The 23,427-nt window shown below is 44.9% G+C and overlaps 1 protein-coding gene across 1 annotated transcript in view; it reads right to left on the bottom strand.

The window, feature by feature from the left end:
* Window positions 1–23,427, bottom strand: part of LOC140207134 (uncharacterized) — a 174,884-nt gene that overhangs the window by 78,748 nt on the left and 72,709 nt on the right. The window contains exon 3 of the mRNA XM_072275467.1: window positions 12,749–13,487. Within this exon, the coding sequence (XP_072131568.1) occupies window positions 12,749–13,487 (739 nt within the window). The remainder of the gene's footprint in view (window positions 1–12,748; window positions 13,488–23,427) is intronic.

The raw sequence follows: 23,427 nt of genomic DNA, 5'->3' as shown, positions 1-23,427 counted from the left end.
CAGCAAGAACTGTGACAATCCTTGTAACAGAAAGAGAGTCCCCGATTTCTTTGAAGAACATTCCCGATCTGTTTTTATTTCAACCTCCGCCATTAATTGGAAATATTTAATGGATTTTGAATTTAATCTGGATGCCATGTGCTTTGCAGCATTTGCCGCATTCATGGGACTAAAAGTTATCTTTGGTCATTTTGTGAATTTGTTTTAATATTTCTATACACTGGATGAAGATTAGGCATTTCTTGGTGGCCAGAAAATTGGAAAAAGGATTCCGGAATTACGGGAATGTGAATTCTCATGAACTGGACATTGTAAGCGGAAGACAATCCATAATATTGCTCTTTACTCTATCGGGCAACTTCATGTTCCTCAGTCTGACAGCATCTGGGAATTGTTTTAGCCCCTTTTTCTCCATGTATTCATTTCCTGACATCACCTGTTGTGCAGGTGTCATTGAACAGATGGGAAACCTAGTCACGCACATCACTTCCCGTGCAAACATCGGTATTTAAGCACTTACCCACACTAATTTCAGAGAAGAGCTGAAGACTTGATCATGTCTCCTCGCAGGATTATTCTGACATTGACCAAAAAGCATATACGTCAAACCATATCATCGTGTCTTTGGTAGTGTTCGGTTTCATTTCATGTCCGCTGTTAACACTTGCACCATTCTATCAGGAACACCGATTGATATGGAGAAGAAAAGACTGACATCTAAACCAGGAGATTAATATCCTCCTGGTTAATTGCACATTTTATGTATTGTATGGAGTGATTATACTTAGTGTAATGTAAGAAGAAAAACGGTTCAATGAGCAGAATCGAAGGGAAATAAATCCGAAGGCAAAACTTGCATCGGCGCCACTGCAGATCATTGTCAGAGTGAAGAAGAGCCTAGCTAGACTTGAGTTTTACCTTAGTTTCTTGGGAAACTACAAAATTTAAGTCGGTAGTTCATTTTTTTTTTAGATTATGAAGACACGCAGTCCTCTTTTATTGTCATTTAGTAATGCATTCATTAAGAAATGATACAATATTTCCTCCGGTGTGATATTACAAAACACAGGACAGACCAAGACTGAAAAAAACCGACAAAACCACATCATTATAACATATAGTTACAACAGTGCAACAATACCATAACTTGATGAAGAACAGGCCATGGCACAGTAAAAAGTACAAAGTCTCTCAAATGTCCCGCATCTCACGTAGACGGGAGAAGGAAGAAACACTCTCCCTGCCATACCCGACCACAGTCAGACTCTAAGTCATCCAAAAACTTCGAGCACCATCTCTATCCGAACGTTTCGACCTCAATGTCTGTTGTCAACAGCAGGCAAAGCCGGGGATTTTAGGGCCCTCCCTCGGATGATTCTCGATCGCCCAGTAACAGCGGCAGCAAACCTGCGTTTCAGAAATTTCTTCAGATGTTCCTCTGTGCTTTCACGTCTGTCTCCATCAAATCAGAATTGTCCACGGCCCCTATTTAACAGATATGACATCATTTTCTCCAGAGGGCTGCGCGCACACGGCGCGCTGCTATCGCCTCCTCCCAGGTGCATTCCATTTAATATCTGAGAAGCTATACAATATACAACATCAAATTCTTGTTCTTCACAGACATCCAGAGAAACAGGAGCGTACGACAAATGATGAGAGAAAGTAAAAGGAAAGAACCTGAAAGCGTCACCCTAATGGCACCCCCTGACGCACAAGTGGCAGCAAAGTATTGACAGTCCCCTTTCCATAATTATTGCAGCAAAGCACACCGGCACCCTCCACCTACCAAGCAATAGCAAAGCACCAGGAAAAAGCATGATCTGCAGTACAAGAAAAACTAATTGTTAAGAAGGATAATTCAACATACCACAGGCTCTCTCTCTCTGTGTCTCTCTCTCTGTCTCTCTCTCTCTCTCTCTCTCAAGTTCAGAGGGAAAGTGATGAAATAACAAAAACAAAAACAAACTCACTCATGTACAGCGTTAAAGTTTGCCTTGTCGCTTTTTTTCCGATTTCTCCAATTCGAGAATTGTTAACACACCCGCTCGCACGAACACGAGAAAGAATGAAGAACATACTCAGTTATTTTACTGTAACTTTTGAAGAAAAATCATGAATACATTTATAGAATCTGTTCGTACATGCCATTTTAATTTAACCTCAGTAGGCTTATGTGATCAGTTAACTGACGCCGAGTTGGCCCTGATTGAAAATTCAGGCTTGAAGCTGCCAGTTGATTCTGAACACAACCGAGGGCCCAGGGTATACTTCATGTGTGGAATAATGTTTGTCTTCACAAGAACAAAACAAAAGTAGTGTGAACCGCCGCTGAGAACTGTCTCGAATTCATCAAGGCTGTGACAAACTCAGGTTCTACAGCTTGTTAGGGAAAGTGAACAGGAGGTAGAGAGCAGCTACAGGGAATAAGACACCCCGAGGCTGCAGGGGTCAGATAAGTGGGTGACAGTCTGGGAAAGGATGGGAAGAGCTCAGATAGTAGAGAGCGCCCCTGTGGCCAGCCCCCTCAGTAATCGTTATCTCGTTTTGGAAGCTGTTGAGGGGGATGACCTGACAGAGGACGACCACTGTGATCGGGTCTCTGGCACTGAGTCTGGTCCTGCGGAGCAGAAGGGAAAGAGAAGGATGAGGAACGTGGTAGTCATAGGGGATCCCAGAGTGAGGGAAACAGATAGAGTTACCCACACGGTGTGTCGCCTCCCAAGTGCCAGGGTACGGGATGTCTTGGATCGGGTGCAGAGTATTCTGAAGGAAGAGTGTGAACTGTCAGAAGTCTTGGTTCACGTTGGTACCAATGACAAAGGTAGGAAGAGCCATAGAAACCATAGAAAAACTACAGCACAGAAACAGGCCTTTTGGCCCTTCACTAGTGGTGTGCCACAGGGATCAGTGCTGGGTCCATTGTTATTTGTCATCTACATCAATGATCTGGATGATAATGTGGTAAATTCGATCAGCAAGTTTGCTGATGATACAAAGATTGGAGGTGTAGTAGACAGTGAGGAAGGTTTTCAGAGCCTGCAGAGGGACTTGGACCAGCTGGAAAAATGGGCTGAAAAATGGCAGATAGAGTGTAATACTGACAAGTGTGAGGTATTGCACGTTGGAAGGACAAACCAACGTAGAACATACGGGGTTAATGGTAAGGCACTGAGGAGTGCAGTGGAACAGAGGGATCTGGGAATACAGATACAAAATTCCCTAATAGTGGCGTCACGGGTAGATAGGGTCGTAAAGAGAGCTTTTGGTACATTGGCCTTTATTAATCAAAGTATTGAGTATAAGACCTGGAATGTTATGATGCGGTTGTATAAGGCATTGGTGAGGCCGAATCCTGATGAAGGGTCTCGGCCTGAAACGTCAACTGCACCTCTTCCTAGAGATGCTGCCTGGCCTGCTGCGTACACCAGCAACTTTGATGTGTGTTGCTGGAGTATTGTGTTCAGTGTTGGTCACCAAATTACAGGAAGGATATAAATAAGGTTGAAAGAGTGCAGAGAAGGTTTACAAGGTTGTTGCCGGGACTTGAGAAACTCAGTTACAGAGAAAGGTTGAATAGGTTAGTACTTTATTCCCTGGAGCGTAGAAGACTGAGGGGAGATTTGATAGAGGTATATAAAATTATGATGGGTATAGATAGAGTGAATGCAAGCAGACTTTTTCCACTGAGGCAAGGGGAGAAAAAAAACCAGAGGACATGGGTTAAGGGTGAGGGGGGAAAAGTTTAAAGGGAACATTATGTGGGGCTTCGTCACACAGAGAGTGATGGGGATATGGAATGAGCTGCCAGACGAGAACCTTGAACGCCCCCTAGCGAGTGTTATTTGTTCCTAAAGCCATCTTAGGACTCGTAACTGACCCCAAAGGGAATAATTGTTCTATTGTGATGATTTCCTCATCTTTCTGGGTTGAGGTTTCATTTCAGTTCAGAATAGTACATGATCGCAAAGTGTTGAATACTGTTTTCATTGATGCAAAAACATCTTTAGAAGAGTTACTGTGAGTGGGACGGAGGGAATAGAACTCCCTCAACACTGAGTGTGCGCAGCTCCCTCAACATCTTGCTCCCTCCTTTCTCCATAGTGCGCTCAGCATATCTGTCTCTCCCTTTCTCCCTACCCTTCACAATCCTCTCCCTCCTCAGCACACCATCCTCTCTGCTTCTCTCCATCATCTTCTCTTACTCTCTCTTTCCTCCTCTCCTGCTCACACCCTCCCACTTCATCACCTCCCTCTCTCACTCCACTCACCCAAACTTTTGCTCACTCTCACTTCTCGTCTTCCCTTCCTGTCTACAAACACCCCCACCCCGCCTTTACAGACTGACACTGAATCTTGGCCCGTGTTCACTCCAGGGTAGCATCCCACCCCTTTCAATGTGCGATGGTGACATCGGAACTTACTGGCATTTGGAGTTGGATAAAGCAGACAAGGGAGAGAAAGAGACAGAGACATAGAGGAAGAAGGAGAAGGACAGAAGGAGAAGTGGGAGTGGGAGAGAGAGAGGGGGCAGAGAGAGGTTGGGAGAGAGAGGGTAACATAGAAACATAGAAAATAGGTGCAGGAGTAGGCCATTGGGCCCTTCGAGCCTGCAGCACCATTCAGTATGATCATAGCTGATCCTCCAACTCAGAACGTCGCCCCAGCCTTCCCTCCATACCCCCTGATCCCCGTAGCCACAAGGGCCATATCTAACTCCCTCTTAAATATAGCCAATGTACTGGCCTCAACTGCTTCCTGTGGCAGAGAATTCCACAGATTCACCACTCTCTGGGTGAAGAAGTTTTTCCTAATCTCGGTCCTAAAAGGCTTCCCCTCTATCCTCAAACTGTGGCCCCTCATTCTGGACTTCCCCAACAATCTTCTTGCATCGAGCCTTTCCAATCCCTTTAGAATTTTATACGTCTGTATCAGATCCCCCCCTCAATCTTCTAAATTCTAGAAAGTATAGGCCTAGTCGATCCAGTCTTTCATCATATGGAAGTCCTGCCATCCCAGGAATCAATCTGGTGAACCTTCTTTGTACCCCCTCTATGGCAAGGATGTCTTTCCACAGATTAGGGGACCAAAACTGCACACAATACTTCAGGTGTGGACTCACCAAGGCCTTGTACAACTGCAGTAGTACCTCCCTGCTCCTGTACTCGAATTCTCTTGCTATGAATGCCAGCATACCATTCACCTTTTTCACCGCCTGCTGTACCTGCATGCCCACTTTCAATGACTGGTGTATAATGACACCCAGGTCTCGTTGCACCTCCCCTTTTCCTAATCGGCCACCATTCAGATAATAATCTGTTTTCCTGTTTTTGCCACTAACGTGGATAACCTCATATTTATCAACTTTAAATTGCATCTGCCATGAATTTGCCCACTCACCCAACCTATCCAAGTCATCCTGCATCCTCTTAGCATCCTCCTCACAGCTAACACTGCCACCCAGCTTCATGTCATCCGCAAACTTAATGCGGATGACATGAAGCTGCATTTAATTCCCTTGTCTAAGTCATTGATATATATTGTAAACAACTAGGGTCCCAGCACTGAGCCTTGCGGTACCCCACTAGTCACTGCCTGCCATTCTGAAAAGGTCTCGTTTATTCCCACCCTTTGCTTCCTGTCTGCCAACCAATTCTCTATCTACATCAATACCTTACCCCCAATACCGTGTGGTTTAAGTTTGCACACTAATCTCCTGTGTGGGACCTTGTCAAAAGCCTTTTGAAAGTCCAAATATACCACATCCACTGGTTCTCCCCTATCCACTCTACTAGTTACATCCTCAAAAAATTCTGAGATTCGTCAGACATGATTTTCCTTTCACAAATCCATGCTGACTTTGTCCGATGATTTCACCGCTTTCCAAATGTGCTGTTCTCACATCTTTGATAACTGTCTCTAGCACTTTCCCCACCACTGATGTCAGGCTAACCGGTCTATAATTCCCCGGTTTCTCTCTCCCTCCTTTTTTAAAAAGTAGGGTTATATTAGCCACCCTCTAATCCTCAGGAACTAATCCAGAATCTAAAGAGTTTTGAAAAATTATCACTAATGCATCCACTATTTCTTGGGCTACTTCCTTAAGCACTCTGGGATGCAGACCATCTGACCCTGGGGATTTATCTGCCTTTATTCCCTTCAATTTACCTAACAGGGTGGGGATGGAGAAAAAGAGAAGAAAGAACAGGCTGAGTGGTGGTTGTGAAAGAGAGGGAGAGAGAAACAAGAGGCTGTAGGAGTCTTAGTGGGACAGACTGAGGAGAGATGGGATGGAAGTGGCGGAGACGAGTGACAGGGGAGAGAGATGGGGGCAATAACCAGTGAAGGGAGAGAATGGCGGGAAATGAGATGGACGTGGGTGAGAAGCGAACAGAAAGCGAGTGAGGGGGCTGAAAGAGGCATGGGAGAGAATGACAGAGGGGAGAGATTGGAGGGAATAGGGGAGGGAAGAGAGATGGGGAGCTAAACTGGGATAGAAACCAGGGATTGAGACGGTGGAGATAAACGAGGGAATGGGACGGACTCTTTGATACCTCTGTTGATCAGTGGGAGAGAAACGGACAGGGATCGAAAAGGGCCACTCATCAGGAGACGTATGGAAATTTCTGGAATTCTAAACCTTCCTTGTAAATCCCTTTAGCATCAGTGAAGTGTCTATCTATCTATCTAGCTCAGTTGAATGTACATTTTTTGTTTAGATTCACTGCCCCGAGGTTGTGAAGGCGGCTGGCTGGGTACATTTGAGCTGGAGATAGAGGGGAATGGGCACTGAAGCATAGATTAGACACGGCCGTGTTGAATAAACATAATATCATAAGAGTTCCTCCTCATCTTTCTTCTAAATTGATTTTCCTGTAGTCTGAGGGTATGCCCCCGGTCCTGGTTTCTGCACTGTGGGAAACATCCTCTCCACATCCTCTTTATTTTGGCTTTTCATTATTCGGGAACTCCCCCACCATTATTCGGAGCTCCAGCGGGAACAGGCACAGAGGCATCAAATACCATGAGCTGTGGCCTTGTTAAGCAGCTTCAGGGGCAGCACCTTGTGAAAGACCATCTGAAAATTCAGACAAACAACATCCACCGCCGTTCTTATTTCACCAAAGAATTCCAACATATTTGCCTGGAAAGATTTCTCCTGAGGAAAAACATGCCGACTTTGGCCGTACTTTATCATGCGCTCCAAGTACAGTACACTGAAACTTCACCGTTAATGGACTCCAATATCTTCCCAACTGCTGAGGTCAGGCTAACTGTCCTATAATTTCCATTCTTCTGCCCCCCACCTCTCTTTTTAAAGACTCGAGTGACATGTACAACTTTCTAGTCTGCCATAACCATTCCCAGATCTGGTAATCGTTGAAAGATCATGACTCAGTCTTTAAGAGAAACATGAGGGCGAAGTTCCTCATTCAGATGTGGAGGGAATGTGGAGTGCGCTGCCAGAGCAAGTGGCAGGGTCGATATCAACACTTAAGAGAAGTTTAGATGGGACATCGATGGGACTGGTACGAGGGTGGTGGGGTGGGAGTGGATATGGTGCTGGTAGAGGTTGTTGGAATTCAACAGATTGGTGGGTTGGCACAGAGCAGATTGGCCGAATGGCATTTTTCTGTGCTGTAGTTTTCTACGACTCTAATGTCCACACAAACTCTTCAGCTACCTCTTTCTGAACCCTTGGGTGTACACCATCTGGTCCGGGAGTCTTATCTACCTCCAGGCCCTTCAGCTTCCAAGGCACATTCTCTCCTTAGTAATAGCATCTATACTAATTTCTGTCCCCAATACTCTTGAAGTATTGGCATCTTGGGGGAAAACAATGCAAGTAAGAGTCAGGGTAAGAAGTGCAGGGGGAAGAAGTACAAGGTGGTACTTCATCGGAGAAACTGGGAGAGGGGGAGGAGTGAAGTAAAATATTTTCCTCAATGAAACCAGGATTCAGCACTCCATGCTGACATGTCTAAAACTAATAAGAAGTACACACCATTAAACAACTGAAAACACAATCTGGAAAATTGAAGAAATGGTCACTACAGAAGATCATGTTAACCACTCATGTCCCTCCATAGAAGACATCCCGCGACAAGTTGAGCAGACAAGTTCCCAACAAAAGGAGAAATGATTGTGCTTTGAGATGCCTGCACCTCAAGTTTTACCAGCTGGAGCTCAGACACAATAATTATTATATGTTGACATATTGTCTCTAGATGGACGATCCCTAGACATAAGATTTTGGCATCCACAACTGCCCGTAGCAACGAATTCCACAGATTCACTGCTCTCTGGCTAATTTCATCTTCGTTTCAGAAGGATGCCCCTCTTTCCGAAACTGTGTCCTCTGGTCCTAGACTTTCCCACCACGGGACACATCAAGCTATTGAGACCTTTGAACATTCGATAGGTTTCAATGATATCACCCTTCATTCTCTTGAATTCCAGTGAATACAGGCCCAGAGTCATAAAACGGTCTTTATATGATATGACAAGACATTCAATCCTTTAAACTGACTCCAGTGTTAAGCCATCCTTTCTAAGATAGGGGGCCCAAAACTGCTTACAATATTCTAAGTGAGGCATCACCAATGTTTTACAAAGCCTCAACATTAAGTTCTTGTTTTTATATTCTAGTCCTCTTGAAATTGCATTTGTCCTCCTTACCACTGACTCAACCTACAAATGATCCTTTAGGGAATCCTGCACAAGGATTCCCAAGTTTTGACTATTTGAAAAATAGTCTACCCCGATATTCCTTTCCCCAATGTACATGACTATACACTTCCCTACACGGTATTCCATCTGCTACCTTTACGCCCATTCCTCTAATTGTTGAAGGACTTTCGTAGCCTCTCTACTACCTCAAAACTACCTAGCCCTACACCTATCTTGATATCATTGGCAAACTTTGCAACAAACCTGTCAATTCTGCCATCCAAGTCCCGTGGAACACTAATAGTCACCGGCAGCCAAACAGAAAATGTTCCCTTTATTGTTTTTTTTTGCCTCCTGCAAAGAATCTTTCCTGTAATGTCATGGGCTCATAACTTGTTAACCAGCCTCATGTGTGGCACCTTGTCAAAGACCTTCTGAAAGTCCCGGTGCACATAATCAACCGATTCTCCTTTGTCTATCTTGCTCATTACAACTTCAATAAATTCAAAGAATTTCAACACACTTTTCAGGCAAGATTTTCCCTTGAAAATGGCCGATTTTATCACGTGCCTCGAAATGCCCTGAAAACACATCCACAACATCCGCCTCCAATACCTTCCCAACCAGTGAGGTCAGAAAAACTGGCCTTTAATTTCCATTCTTCTATCTCTTTCCCTTCTTGAATAGTGAAATGTCATTTCCAAATTTGCAGTCTTCCACAACCATACCAGACTCCACTGATTCTTTAAACATCATTACTAATGCATTCACAATCTCTTTGGCCAACTCTTTCAGAACTCTGGGATGTACACCATCTAGTCTATTTATTATTATTATTTATTATTAGTCTATTTATCTTCAGACCTTTCTGTTTCCCAGGAACCTTCTCTCGAGTAATGGCAACTTCACACACATCTGACCACTGACATCTAGACTTCCACCTTCCCGTTGGTTGCTTCCACAATGAAGACAGATCTGAAATACTTATTCAGTTCATATATTTATCAATACCTGTCCATCTCCTGATCCCCTCTTACTAGCCTCCCTCCCCCAGGCATTGTTTTCCCCTGGTCCAATATCCACTCCTGCCTCTCTCTTACACTTTATGTATCTGAAGAAACATTTGGTATCATTTTTAATGGAATTATCTAGCTTCGTTTTCCATCTTTTCTTTCTTAATTACTGTTTTAGTTGCCTCTTGTTTGTTCAGAAAAGTTTCCCAATCATCTAACTTCCCACCAGTTTTTGCTCTGTTATCTTGTGCTCTGCTCAATACAAGAGGACATGGCTTTAAGGTAAGGGGTGGGAAGTGCAAGGGGGATATTAGAGGAAGGTTTTTTACTCAACAGAGTAGTTGGTGCGTGGAATGCTCTGCCTGAGTCAGTGGTGGAGGCAGATACACTAGTGAAGTTTAAGAGACTACTAGACAGGTATATGGAGGAATTTATGGTGTGGGGGGGGGGTTATATGGGAGGCAGGGTTTGAGGGTTGGCACAACATTGTGGGCCGAAGGGCCTGTAATGTGCTGTACTGTTCTATGTTCTATCTGCCCTCTCTTTAGCTTTTACGTTGGCTTTGCCTTCTCATCAGCCGTGGTTGTATGATGTTGTCTTTAGAATAGTTCTTCCTTTTTGGAACATATATATCCTGTGTCTTCCGAATTGCTTCCCGTAATTACAGCCACTGATGCTTTGTCGTCATCCCTGCCAGTGTTTTCTTTTTCCCAAGCAAATTTGGCCAATTCCTTTCTCATGCCTCTGTAATTGCCCTTATTCCACAGTTGTACTGATACATCTCACTTTAGCTCCTCCTTCTCAAATTTCAGGGTGAATTCAATTATATTAATATCGCTTGCCCCTCAGGGTTCTTTTACCTTAAGTGCTCTAATTCGGTTCATTGCACAACATCAAATCCAGAAACGCTGATCCCCAGCTGGGCACAACTAGGAGGTCAGTGACCAGTTGTGTGCCTCAGTTATCTGTTCGGACCCTTACTCTTCATGATTTTTAGAAGTAACCTGGATGAGGAATTGAAGGGTTGGGTTAGTAAGTTTCCTGATGACTCAAAGGTTGGGGGTGTTGTGGATAGTATGGAGGGCTGTCAGAGGTTACAGTGGGACATTGATAGGATGCAAAACTGGGCTGAGAAGTGACAGATGCAGTTCAACCCAGATAAGTGTGAACTGGTTCATTTTGGTAGGTCAAATATGATGGCAGAATGTAGTATTAATGGTAAGACTCTTGGCATTGTGGAGGATTAGAGGGATCTTGGGGTCCGAGTCAATAGGACACTCAAAGCAGCTGCACAGGTTGACTCTATGGTTAAGAAGGCATACGGTGTATTGGCCTTCATCAATCGTGGAACTGAATTTCAGAGCTGAGAGGTAATGTTGCAGATATATTGGACCTTGGTCAAAACCCACTTGGAGTACTGTGCTCAATTCTGGTCACCTCACTACAGGAAGGATGTGGAAACAAAAGGGTGCAGAGGAGATTTACAGGGATGTTGCCTGGATTGGGGGGCAGGCCTCATGAAGATAATTTGAGTGACTCAGCCTTTTCTCCTTAGAGCAAAGGAAGATGAGAGGTGACCTGATAGAGGTGTATAAGATGATGAGAGTCATTGATTGTGTGGATAGTCATGGGCTTTTCCCCAGGCCTGAAATGGCTGCCACAAGAGGGCACAGGGAGTCGGTACAGAGGAGATGTCAGGGGTAAGATTTGTACGCACAGAGTGCTGAGTGTGTGGAATGGGCTGCCTGCAACAGTGGGGGAGGCGGACACTATAGGGGATTTTAAGAGACTTTTGGATTGGTACATGGAGCTTAGAAACAGTTGTGGGTAACCCTAGTAATTTCTAAGGTAGGGGCATGTTCAGCACCACATTGTGGGCTGAAGGGCCTGTATTGTGCTGTACGCTATTCTGTGTTAACACTTCAGAGGCAGGGAAGATGACCCATAATGTGGAAATGAGCCATGAATAAGGTTAACTACTAATGTCATTCTTCCTCAGCCCAGAGATTTAAGGAATGAAGAACAGGTCAGAAAGAACTGACTCAACTTGACTTCTTCAGTCTGCAGAAAATTCAAGGGGAACCTCTTCACCCACAGAGTGGAGACTGTTTGGAACCCATCACCACAGGGAGAGCGAGAGGGGAACAACAGGGGAGGATTGAAAAGGATTGTCATGGAACTGAATCACTGGCAGGGTCCAGCCAGCTTGAGTTGACTCTCCATTGTACACAGGGTGTGTTATAAATTCACTAAGTACTGGAGACAGAGTTTAAAATAGAACTGATTTATTTGTCTCAGATCCAGAATATTAAACTCCAGTCCCATTAAAGGTGAATGTGCAGCAGAAGAAACTCCTCCCATGCCCAGTGACCAGGGTTTCAGGTTTCAGGTTTATTATCGCCGTCATTTTAAGTGAAATTTGTTGATTCAGCAGCAGCTGTTCAATGAAGTACATATTTTGGCATAGGTAATAAAAAAATAATAATAAATAAATTACAACAGTAAATAAACAAGTAAATCAATTATGCATAATGAATACATGATTAAAATGCATAAAAACAGAAATGCTGCATATTAAAAAGTGTCCAAAGTTTTCAAAGTCCATTCAGGAATCACTGAGTGTGTGCCTTCAGACTTCTGTATCTCCCACCTGATGGCAACAGTGAGAAAAGGGCATGCCCTGGGTGCTGATGGTACAGAACTGGGTGTGGTGAGCAGCAGCAGTAATTGCAGAGTTCAGCACCAACAGTCACTCTCGAAATTGCATTCAGCAACGGTGATGGACAAATATTCAGCATGCAGCTTATTGAAACTTTCTCCCCACTGTGAACCCGGTAGTCTGTCACAAGTTTAGTTTACTGAGCGAATCCCTTCCAACATTCACAGCAGTGTATGGCCTCTCCCCAGTGTGAACTCAATGATGCACATTTGATGGAGATGGCTGAGAGAATCTCCTCCCAATGTCTGAGCAGGTGAATGTCCTCAACCTGGTGTGAACTCGCTGGTGTCTCTGTAGGTTGGATGACCGATTGAATCTCTTCTCACAGACTGAGCAGGTGAATGGCCTCTCCCCAGTGTGAACAGACTGGTGTGCCAGCAGTTGGGATGACCGAGTGAATCCTTTCCCACATTCTGAGCAGGTGAACGGCCTCTCCCCAGTGTGAACTCGCTGATGACTCTGTAGGTGGGATGACTGAGTGAATCCCTTCCCACAGTCTGAGCAGGTGAATGGCCTCTCTCCAGCGTGAACTCTCTGATGTACCTTCAGTTTATATGAGCAAGTGAATCCCTTCCCACAGTCTGAGCAGGTGAACGGCTTCTCCCCAGTGTGAACTGACTGGTGTCTCTGTAGGCTGGATGACTCAGTGAATCTCTTCCCACAGTCTGAGCAGGTGAACGGCCTCTCCCCAGTGTGAACTCGCTGATGACTCTGTAGGTGGGATGACCCAGTGAATCCCTTCCCACAGTCTGAGCAAGTGAATGGCCTCTCTCCAGTGTGAACTCTCAGATGTACCTTCAGTTTATATGAGCAAGTGAAACCCTTCCCACAGTCTGAGCAGGTGAATGGCTTCTCTCCAGTGTGAACTGACTGGTGTCTCTGTAGGCTGGATGACTCAGTGAATCTCTTCCCACAGTCTGAGCAGGTGAACGGCTTCTCTCCAGTGTGAACTCGCTGGTGTCTCTGTAGCTGGGATGATCGAGTGAATCCCTTCCCACAGTCTGAGCAGGTGAACGGCCTCTCTCCAGTGTGAACTCGCTGATGTACCTTCAGTTTAGATGAGCAAGTGAATCCCTTCCCGCAGTCTAAGCAGGTGAATGGCCACTCCCCTGTGTGAACTGACTTGTGTACCAGTAGTTCGGATGACCGAGTGAATCCCTTCCCACAGTCTGAGCAGGTGAACGGCCACTCCGTGGTGTGAACTCGCTGGTGAGCCATTAAGTCAGATGACCGAGTAAATACTTCCCCAGAAATTCAGCAGATGACCAACCTCTGCTGAGTTTGAACAGACTGGTGTGTCCACAGGTGGGAAGACCGACTGACTCTCTTCTCACACACAGAACAGGTGAATGGCCTTGTCCCAGTGTGAACTTGCTGATGTACCTTCAGTTGAGATGACCGAGTGAATGCATTCTAACAGTCTGAGCAGGTGAATGGCCTCTCCCCTGTGTAAAATGACGGGTGTGCCATTCAGTCAGATGATAGAGTGAACCCCGTCCCACAGTCTGAGCAGGAAGGATGATCGAGTGAATCTTTTACTCCAGTTCTTAAATATCTGGACAGAGACAGAAAAACAGGTGTGTTGTGTTCGAGATCCCTGTAGATAAATTCCTTGTTGTTTTTAACCTGTAGAAACATTTACAAAATCCATCAGTGGGTGAAGGACAACATTTCACACCAGATCACTTTAGTCACCGAGGTGTGATCTGACATCACACTGTTACACTGAGGGTCAACTTAAGTTGGAGAGAGAAATCATCTTTTAACTTCTGTCCTTATCTAACTGTGATACTACTTTCAGTGAAATATAGACCTGTATTCCCAGATCCCCTTCTTCTACAACACTCCTCAGTGCCCTAGCAGTCACTGTGTACGGCCTATGTCCTATCAAAAAGCAACACCCCACACTTGTCTGCATTAAGTTCCATTTTTTGGTTTCACAACCCATTTTTCCAGCAGGTCCAGATCGCACTACAAGCCATGATAGTCTTCCCCGCTGTCCACTACACCACCAATCTTGGTGTCATCCATGAATTTGCTGATCCAGTTAACCACACTATCATCCAGATTACTGATATAGATGACCAACAACAACAGATCCAGCACTGATCCCTGTGACACACCACTAGCCACAGATCTCCAGTAGTCAGAGAGGCAACCATCTGCTACCACACTCTGGCTTCTCCCAAAGACAGTGTCTCATTCAATTTACTATCTCATCTTGAATGCTGAGTGACCGACCCTTCTTGACCAACCTCCCATATGAGACTTTGTCAAGTGCCTTGCTAAAGTCCATGTAGACAACATCCACTGCCTTGAGTTCATCCACTTTCCTGATAACTTCCTCATGAGACTCGATAAGATTGCCTAGACATGACCTACCATGTACAAAGCCATGCTGCCCATCATTAATCAGTCCACATCTATCCAAATACTTAGATATCTGGTTTCTGCACATACGTTCCAATAACTTTCCCTCTACTGATGTCAAGCGCACCAACATACAAGTTCTTAGTTTATTTTTAGAGCCTTTCTTGAACAGCAGAACAACATTGGCTGTCCTCCAATTCTCCAGTACCTCACCTGTCACTAAGGATTATTTAACTATCTGTGCTTGTGCCCCGACAATTTCTTCATTTGTCTTCCACAGGTTCCCAGGGAACAACTTGTCAGGCCCTGGGGATTTATCCATGGTAATTTGCCTTAAAACAGCAAACACCTCCACCTCTGTAATCTGTACAGGGTCCATGAAGTTGATGCTGCTTTGCCTCACTTCTGTAGACTCTGTATCCACCTCCTGAGTAAATACAGATGCAAAAAAACAATCTCCCCCATCTATTTTGTCTCCTCATATGGATTATCATTCTGATGTTCCAGAGGATTAATTTTTTCCCTTGCAACCTTTTTGCTCTTAACATGTCTGCAGAATCCCTGAGGAGTCTCCTAAACATTGTCTGCTGGGGCAACCTCATGCCTTCTTTTATTTCTTTCATAAGTGTTGAATTTCCTGTACTTCACAGGAAGGAAGGAAGGAACGTCGACTCAGACCATGAGAGGCCTGCATCGGGCATTTTCATGCCTTACAAGGTGCAGGTTGGAAGTCTGTGTGGGGCGCCACTCCTCGCACAGACACTAGAGCAATGTGTGGTTAAGTGCCTTGCTCAAGGACACAAACACGCTGCCACAGCTGAGGCTCGAACTTCATAAGTATCCCATTTGTTCCTATTTTCCTGAACCTGGTATGCAACTCCTTTTTATTGATTGGGGAGATGAAAGCCAAAGGGGTGATGGAACTGCATGTCAAGAGGTGGGGGTAGTGGGGGGAAGTTTAAATTAAAATTGCAGGGTGAATGGGAAACTGAATAACAGAACAGATAGTAGAGAGGTTGTGGAGACAGATGTTGTTCTGTCCTCAGACAAAGTCAGGAATGAAAAAGTTGAGCATGGTGCAGTGAATATGCTGAGTCCTGTATATTTCAATACAAGGAACAGCGTAGGAAAGGCGGATGTGTTCAGGGCATGGATCAACACCTGGAATTATGACACTGGGATCTGGCAACTGTGGACTGGGACAGGCTGCTTTGTGGCAAAGGTGTGCTTGGTAAATGGGAGGCCTTCAAAGTGAAATTTTGAGAGTACAAAGTGGGTATATGCTTGTCAGAATAAAAGGTAAAGATAGAAACTGTAGGGAATCTTGGTTTTCAAGAGATATTGAGACCCTGGTGAAGCACAAAATGAAGTTGCATAACAGGGATAGGCAGGCAGGTTCTTATGGAGTATAAGAAATGCAAGAGGAACACATAAGAAATAAATCAGGATGTCTAAAAGAGGGCATGAGTTTGCCCTCACAAAAAAGACATAGGATAATCCTAAGGGATTCTAGAGATAAATTAAGAACAAATGTATTGCAAGGGACAAAGTTGGTCCTCTGGAAGACCAGAATGGTAATCCGTGTTTGGAACCAAAGCAGATGGGGAAGATCATCTCTATTTACTCAGGAGATGGGCACAGAGTCTATCGAAGTGTGGGAAACAGCATTAACATCGTGGACCCTGTACAGATTAAAGAAGAGGGGATGTTTGCTATCCTGAGGCAGATTAGGGTGGATAAATCTCCAGGGAATGACAAGGCGCTCCCTCGGACCCTACGGGAGGTAAGTGCAGAAATTGTCGGGGCCCCTAGCAGAGATAATTAAATCATCCTTGGTGACAGGGGGAGGTACCAGAGGATTGGAGAACAGCCAATCTTGTTTCGCTGTTTAACATAGAACATAGAAATCTACAACATATTACAGAGCCTTCAGGCCACAAAGTTGTGCTGACCCATGTAACCTATTCTAGAAACTGCCTAGAATTTCCATAACACATAGCCCTCTGTTTTCCTGAGCTCCATGTACCTATCGAAGAGTCTCTTAAAAGATCCATTGTATCCGCCTCTACCACTGTTGCTGGCAGTGCATTCCACACACACACCACTCTCTGTGTGAAAAACTTACCTCTGACATCCCCTTGGTACACATTTTCAAGCACCTTAAAACTGTGCCCCCTCGTGTTAGCCATTTCAGCCCTGGGAAAAAATCTCTGGCTATCCACACGATCAATGCTCCTCATCATCTTATACACGTAAGAAAGGCTCTGAACATAAACAAGGAAATTATACATTGCTTTGAGGATTTGTTCAAAGTATACACAATTATGAGGGTAAATGCAAGCAGGTTTTTTCTACTGAAGTTGGGTGGGACTATAACCAGAGGTCATGGGTAAGTGGTGAAGGTGAAAATTTAAGGGGAATATGTGGGAAAACTCTTCACTGAAATGGTTGTGACAGTGTGGAATGAGCTGCCAGCACAAGTGGTTCATGCCAGATCAATTTCATCATTTAAGAGAAGCTGGGATAGGTATCTTGATGGTAGGGGTATGGAGGGTTATGGTCCTGGTGCAGGTGGTTGCATCAGACAGCTTAAATGTTATCATCATTGTCCAGAGGGGACAAATGGCCTGTTTCTGCACAGAATTTCTCCATGTTTCTATGACAGAGAAGCTGGCCAAACTTGATTGGAAGGGGAAACTGATAGGAATAACGATGGAGCAGCAATGGCTGGTGTTTCTGGGAGCAACTTGGGAGGTGTATGGTAGATACATCCCAAAGAAGTGGAAGCATTGGAAAGGCAGGAGGACACAACCGTGGCTGAAATGAGAAGCCAAAGCCAACATAAAAGCCAAAGAGAGGGCAAATAATACAACAAAAACTATTGGAAAGTTTTTAAAACCAACAGAAGAGAACTACAAAAAAAATCAGATATGCTCAGGGCATTGATTTATGATTTGCAGTCATTAATGAGTCTTGGTAGCACCCAACAGTCTGAGGAATTTAGAGGAACAAGATCTCTGGGACCTCAATATCTCTTGAAAACCAAGGATCCCTGCACCAGTTACCTTTCAACTTTTAATTTGGCATGCTTATATAAACTCTACACATTCAATATTCCACTTCTGAAGGCCTCCCACTTACCAAGTATACCTTTGACAGAAAACAGCCTGTCCCAAAACACACTTGTCAGACCCTTTCTGATGCCATCAAAATTAACCTTTCCCCAATTTAGAATCTCAACCCGTGGTCCAGACCTCTCTTTTTCCATATTTACTTGGAATCTCATGGCATTATGATCACCAGATACAAAGTGTTCCCCACACTAATTTCTGTCACTAGCCCTGGATCATTTCCTAATAGCTTATTGCACACTTCTACATTGGGAATTCTACATGTTGATGAAGGACACATTTGACAAACTCTACCCCAGATAGTCCTTTTCCAGTATGGTCGACCCAGTCAATATTTGGAAAGTTAAGATCACTTACTATATCAACACATGTTTCTTGGCATGGTCTGCGATCTCTCTAGAAATTTGTTCCTCTAAATCCCTCAGACTGTTGGATGCAACCAAGTCCCAGTAATGGCTACAATATCATAATTCCCTGTCCTGATCTCATCTGGCTTTCCTACGATGCTTCTTGCATTGTGATATACACAGCTCAGCACATTCATCGCACCATGCTCAACCGTTTGATTGCTGACTTTGTGTGAACAACATCTGTCTGGGTGTCAAGAAAGCAACCTCTCCCTCAATGTCACAAAAACAAAGGAACTGGTTGTGGACTACAGAAGGAATGGAGACATCAATGGATCTGGAGTTGAGAGAGTAAACAGCTTTAAGTTCCTCGGCATGAACATCACCGAGGATCTCATCTGGTCTGTGCACACCGGCTGTGTGGTATGTGGCTGTGTACCTCTTCCACTTCAGAAGCTTGAAGAAGTTTGGGATGGGGTCCCAAATCCTACGAATTTTTTTACAGGGACACAACTGAGAGCATCCTGACTGGCTGCATCACTACCTGGTATGGGAACTGTACTTCCCTCAATCGCAGGACTCTGCAGAGAGTGGTGCAGACAGCCCAGAGCATCTGTAGATGCGAACTTTCCACTATTTAGGACATATACAAAGACAGGTGCGTATAAAGGCCTGAAGGATCATTGGGGATCCGAGACATCCCAACCACAAACTGTTCCAGCTGCTACCCTCCAGGAAATGGTACCGCAGCATAAAAGCCAGGCCCAACAGGCTCCTGGACAGCAGCTACTTCTACCAGGCCATCAGACTGATTAATTCCTGCTGATACAATTGTATTTCTATGTTATAATGACTGTCCTGTGTACTATTTATTATAAGTTACTAGAAATTACACATTTAGATGGAGAAGTAATGTAAAGATTTCTACTCCTCATGTATATTAAGGATATAAGTCATTTCAATTCACCCTCTCCACCATCTGTTCTCACATTCTGGCTCCAATCCCGCTTGCAACTTTAATTTAACCACCATCCCCTGCCACACACTAGCACTAGCTAGCAAGCCTTACCACTAGGATATTAGACCTCTGCTAGTTTTAATTCCCTAACTAACAAATCCCCTATCAGCCCTTTGACATTCCTCTGCTAGGTAATCCCCCCTAACAGTTTCTAAATTGTTCCACCTGCTGTTGTGTGGGATAGCAACAAGAGTACTCTGCGATGGCTATTTAACCTCATTCCCCTTCCTGACTCTCACCCAGTTTCCTGTGTCCTGCACCTTGGGTGTAACTCAACTCTCTTCATGTCATATCCATCACCCCCTCCAACTCCCAAATGATCTGGAATTCATCCATTTCCAGCTCAAACTCCCTAACGTGCAGGGTTACAAGCTGCAGCTGGATGCACATCTTGTAGGTGAGGGTGTCAAGGACACTGGAAGTCTCCCCACCTTCCCACCAATGTCCCATCCAATTTGTAGTGAGCAGTGTGTCAAAAAATCTTGGGCTGTGCAATTTTTACCCAGTGACAACAATATGTGCACACTGAACTTTAAATAGAGAGGTATTCATTTTAACAGCTAGTAAATCACTGTCAATAAGAAGTTTGATATCCTCTGGGTTTGATCAAGTTCATCTGCATTCTCACACAACCTACGTAGCAGGCCTGTAGAGGGTTAGGAAGAATTTTCTCACTCCAGCTTTTGCACATCGTCCATATCTGATTTGCTTGCTAAATGACACTTTTAAAAGTCAGATTTCCAAATATCACTCCACTTCCTCCCACTTGCAAATTCTCCAGCAACTTTCGCATCACCACAATACACACAGTTTCTGTATCGTACATATTACCCCTGAACCCTCCCCCCAGGTGACTGACGGTGCTGAGCTTATTGATGGCAATGCCAATGAATATGAAGGGAAGGGCAGTACTCTGTCCGGCACATTTGTGATGTGAAAGCTACTTGTTGCCCAGGACAAAGGTGTTTGATATCATTATGTACCCAGAGAGAATGGGTCAAAACATGTTCTCACGAGTGGAAAAGTCCAGAACAAGAGCAGGTAGAAGAAGCAACACACACAAAATGCTGGAGGAACTCAGCAGGCCAGGCAGCATTTATGGAAAAGAGTACTGATGCTGTGTTCCTCCAGCATTTTGTGTGCGTTGCTTGGATTTTCAACATCTGCAGATGTTCTCTCGTTTGTGATCGGAGGTAGAACAAAGGTGATTTTCTCAACTGCTGATGTAAAAGATTTTGTTCCTTTTCTCCGAGTTCCCAATCCTTGCATTTAGACAGCTGGAGCTCAGCTCTGTCTGAGAGATCCATCGGTTCCCATTCCCTCATCAGCCGGAAGCTCCCCGGGGCCCGTGTGCGAATCGTGGGGCTGAGAGAGAGGGAAGAGAACAGGACTGTCCCGGGATTACGGGCCACGGTGTTCGGAGCTGACAGCAATTCTCCCGAATTCGGTGTTGAAAATCCCCACCAGCAAACTGTCTCTTACCTGGAACCGATTTTCCGAGGCCTTTAGTGTACTGCGCGCATGCGCGATATTCGGGAACAAACATCAAACCTGACGCCTGCGCATTTGATCGGTGCTTCGGCGACGGCGAAAATTGTTATGCAGAGCTTTCTAGGTAATCACGGTGCCATTAAATGTTCCGGCAAGCTTCGGTTCCATGTCCAAACCTCAGTTTTTTTTTTGCGTAGAGTACTCAGTAGCTGTTTTAACACAGAAAGCGGATCCCATAAACGATTTGCTCAATATCAACAGGTATTCCGTGTATCTGATGCCAAAGTACAATCCTCTTACAAATGTAAGAGATTCTGCAGTTGCTGGAAATACAGAGACCCACACACACACAATGCTGGAGGAACTCTGCAGTTCAGGCAGCAAATAAGCGGCGGAGTTCACAGGCTAAGCATACTGAAGGAGCTCGGCCTAAACGTAGTCTATTTATTCCTCTCCACATTTGCTGCCTGATCTGTTGATTTCCACCAGTAATTCGTAGAAATTAACCACCTTTTTTTTCATTCAACCAGTTTCCAAGTGTTTCTGATCTTTAATTTGGAGCCATATCCTGCTGATCTGATTTCTCCTCCTCCTCGTAAACTCTAGACCCCATCATTCTCTGGAGCCCCAAAGCCCTGAATCATACTGCCAACTCTTTCTGACTCCGCGCTATCGAAAATTCATTCGCTAGTCTGCTGTCAGGCTTGAGAAGCGCATTGCAACTACCCAGCTGTCTGAAGCACAGTCCTTTGAAATTAATGAAAATGACACAAAACGTTGGAAAGAGAGGGGAAGGAGTTTAACCAACTTCGTCCAGAGCCTTGAAGAACGTCAAAACCACAGCGAGCTCATCGTGTTATTCAGCCTGGAGACAATCATGCAGGTGTATAGGATGATGAGAGGCATTGGTTGTGTGGATAGCCGCAGGCTTTTTTCCCAGGGCTGAAACGACTAACACGAGGGGGATAGGTTTAAGCTGCTTGGAAATAGGCACAGAGGAGATGTCAGAGCTAAGTTTTTTTTTCACAAAGAGTGGTGTGCGTGTGGAATGCACTGCCAGCGACGGTGGTAGAGGCAGATACAGCAGGGTCTTTTAAGAGACTAGGTACACGGAGTTCGGGAAAATAGAGGGCTATGCGGCAGGGTAATTCTCGGCAGTTTCTAGAGTAAGTTACATGGTCGTCACAACGCTGTGGGTCAAAGTGTCTGTAATGTGCTGTAGATTTCTATGATTCCATGAAATTCAAGGGAGATCTCTTCTCCCACGGAGTGGTGACCGGTTGCAACCTGTCTTCACAGGGAGACTGAGAGGTGAACGGCAGGGATAGATTTTAAAATACAGGTATGGAACAGAAACATTTCCAGGGACCAGATGGGCCGAGTGGCCTCTCTAGTGTACATTGTGAGTGTGATAGAGACAGTAAGTATCTGAGACACGGGATTTGATACAGAACTGATTTATCTTTCACAGAACCACAATAATAAACATCAGTCTAGTTTAAGGCTAACATCAGCAGAACAGACTCCTCCAATGCTCAGTGACCAGGGTTCAGTCCTGGGTGCGATGAGCAGCCGAAAGAACTGCAGAATCTGATAGTAACAGTCCCTCATGAACCTGCAGCTGCCCTCAGTCACCGTGATGGTTAAACATTTAACACAGAGCTCATTTGAACTTCCTCCCTGATGTGAAGTTGCTGATGTTGCAGCAGCTGAGATGATTGAGTAAAACTCTTTGCTCACTCTGGACAGAAATGGGGTCTCTATTTATTGTGAACTCACCGGAGCATCACAAGATGGGTTAACTGAATGAGTCTCTTCGCACACACGGAGCAAATGAACGGCCGCTTCCCAGTGCGAAGCTGTTGGTGTGTCTGCAAACACTAAGAAATCTGCAGATGCTGGAATTTCAAGCAACACACATTAAAGTTGCTGGTGAACGCAGCAGGCCAGGCAGCATCTCTAGGAAGAGGTACAGTCAACACTTCAGGCCGAGACCCTTCGTCAGGACTAACTGAAAGAAGAGCTAGTAACAGATTTGAAAGTGGGAGGGGGAGGGGGAGATCCAAAATGATAGGAGAAGGCGGGATGGAGCCAAGAGCCAGACAGTTGATTGGCAAAAGGGTTATGAGAGGATCATGGGACAGGAGGCCTAGGGAGAAAGATAAGGGGGAGTGGGGAAGCCCAGAGGATAGCAAGGGGAGAGGGACAGAGGGAGAAAAAGGAGAGAGAGAAAATAATGTGTGTATATAAATAAATAAATAAAGAAGGTGGGGTGGGGCATTAGCGAAGTTTGAGAAGTCAATGTTCCTGCCATCAGGTTGGAGGCTTCCCAGACGGAATATAAGGTGTTGTTCCTTCAACCTGAGTGTGGCTTCATCTTGACAGTAGAGGAGACCGTGAGTAGACATATCAGAATGGGAACGGGACATGGAATTAAATGTGTGGCCACTGGGAGATCCTGCTTTCTCTGGCGGACAGAGTGTAGGTGTTCAGTGAAACAGTCTCCCAGTCTGCGTCAGGTCTCGCCAATATGTAGAAGGCCGTATCGGGAGCACCGGGCGCAGTATATCACCCCAGCCGACTCACAGGTGAAGTGTCGCCTCACCTGGAAGGACTGTCTGGGGCCCTGAATGGTAGTGAAGGAGGAAGTGTAAGGGCATGTGTAGCA

This window comes from Mobula birostris, chromosome 13, assembly GCF_030028105.1.
Source record: "Mobula birostris isolate sMobBir1 chromosome 13, sMobBir1.hap1, whole genome shotgun sequence".
Taxonomy (NCBI): domain Eukaryota; kingdom Metazoa; phylum Chordata; class Chondrichthyes; order Myliobatiformes; family Myliobatidae; genus Mobula; species Mobula birostris.
The sequence above is the reverse complement of the archived record's forward strand: the minus strand, read 5'-3'. Positions and strand labels throughout refer to the sequence as shown.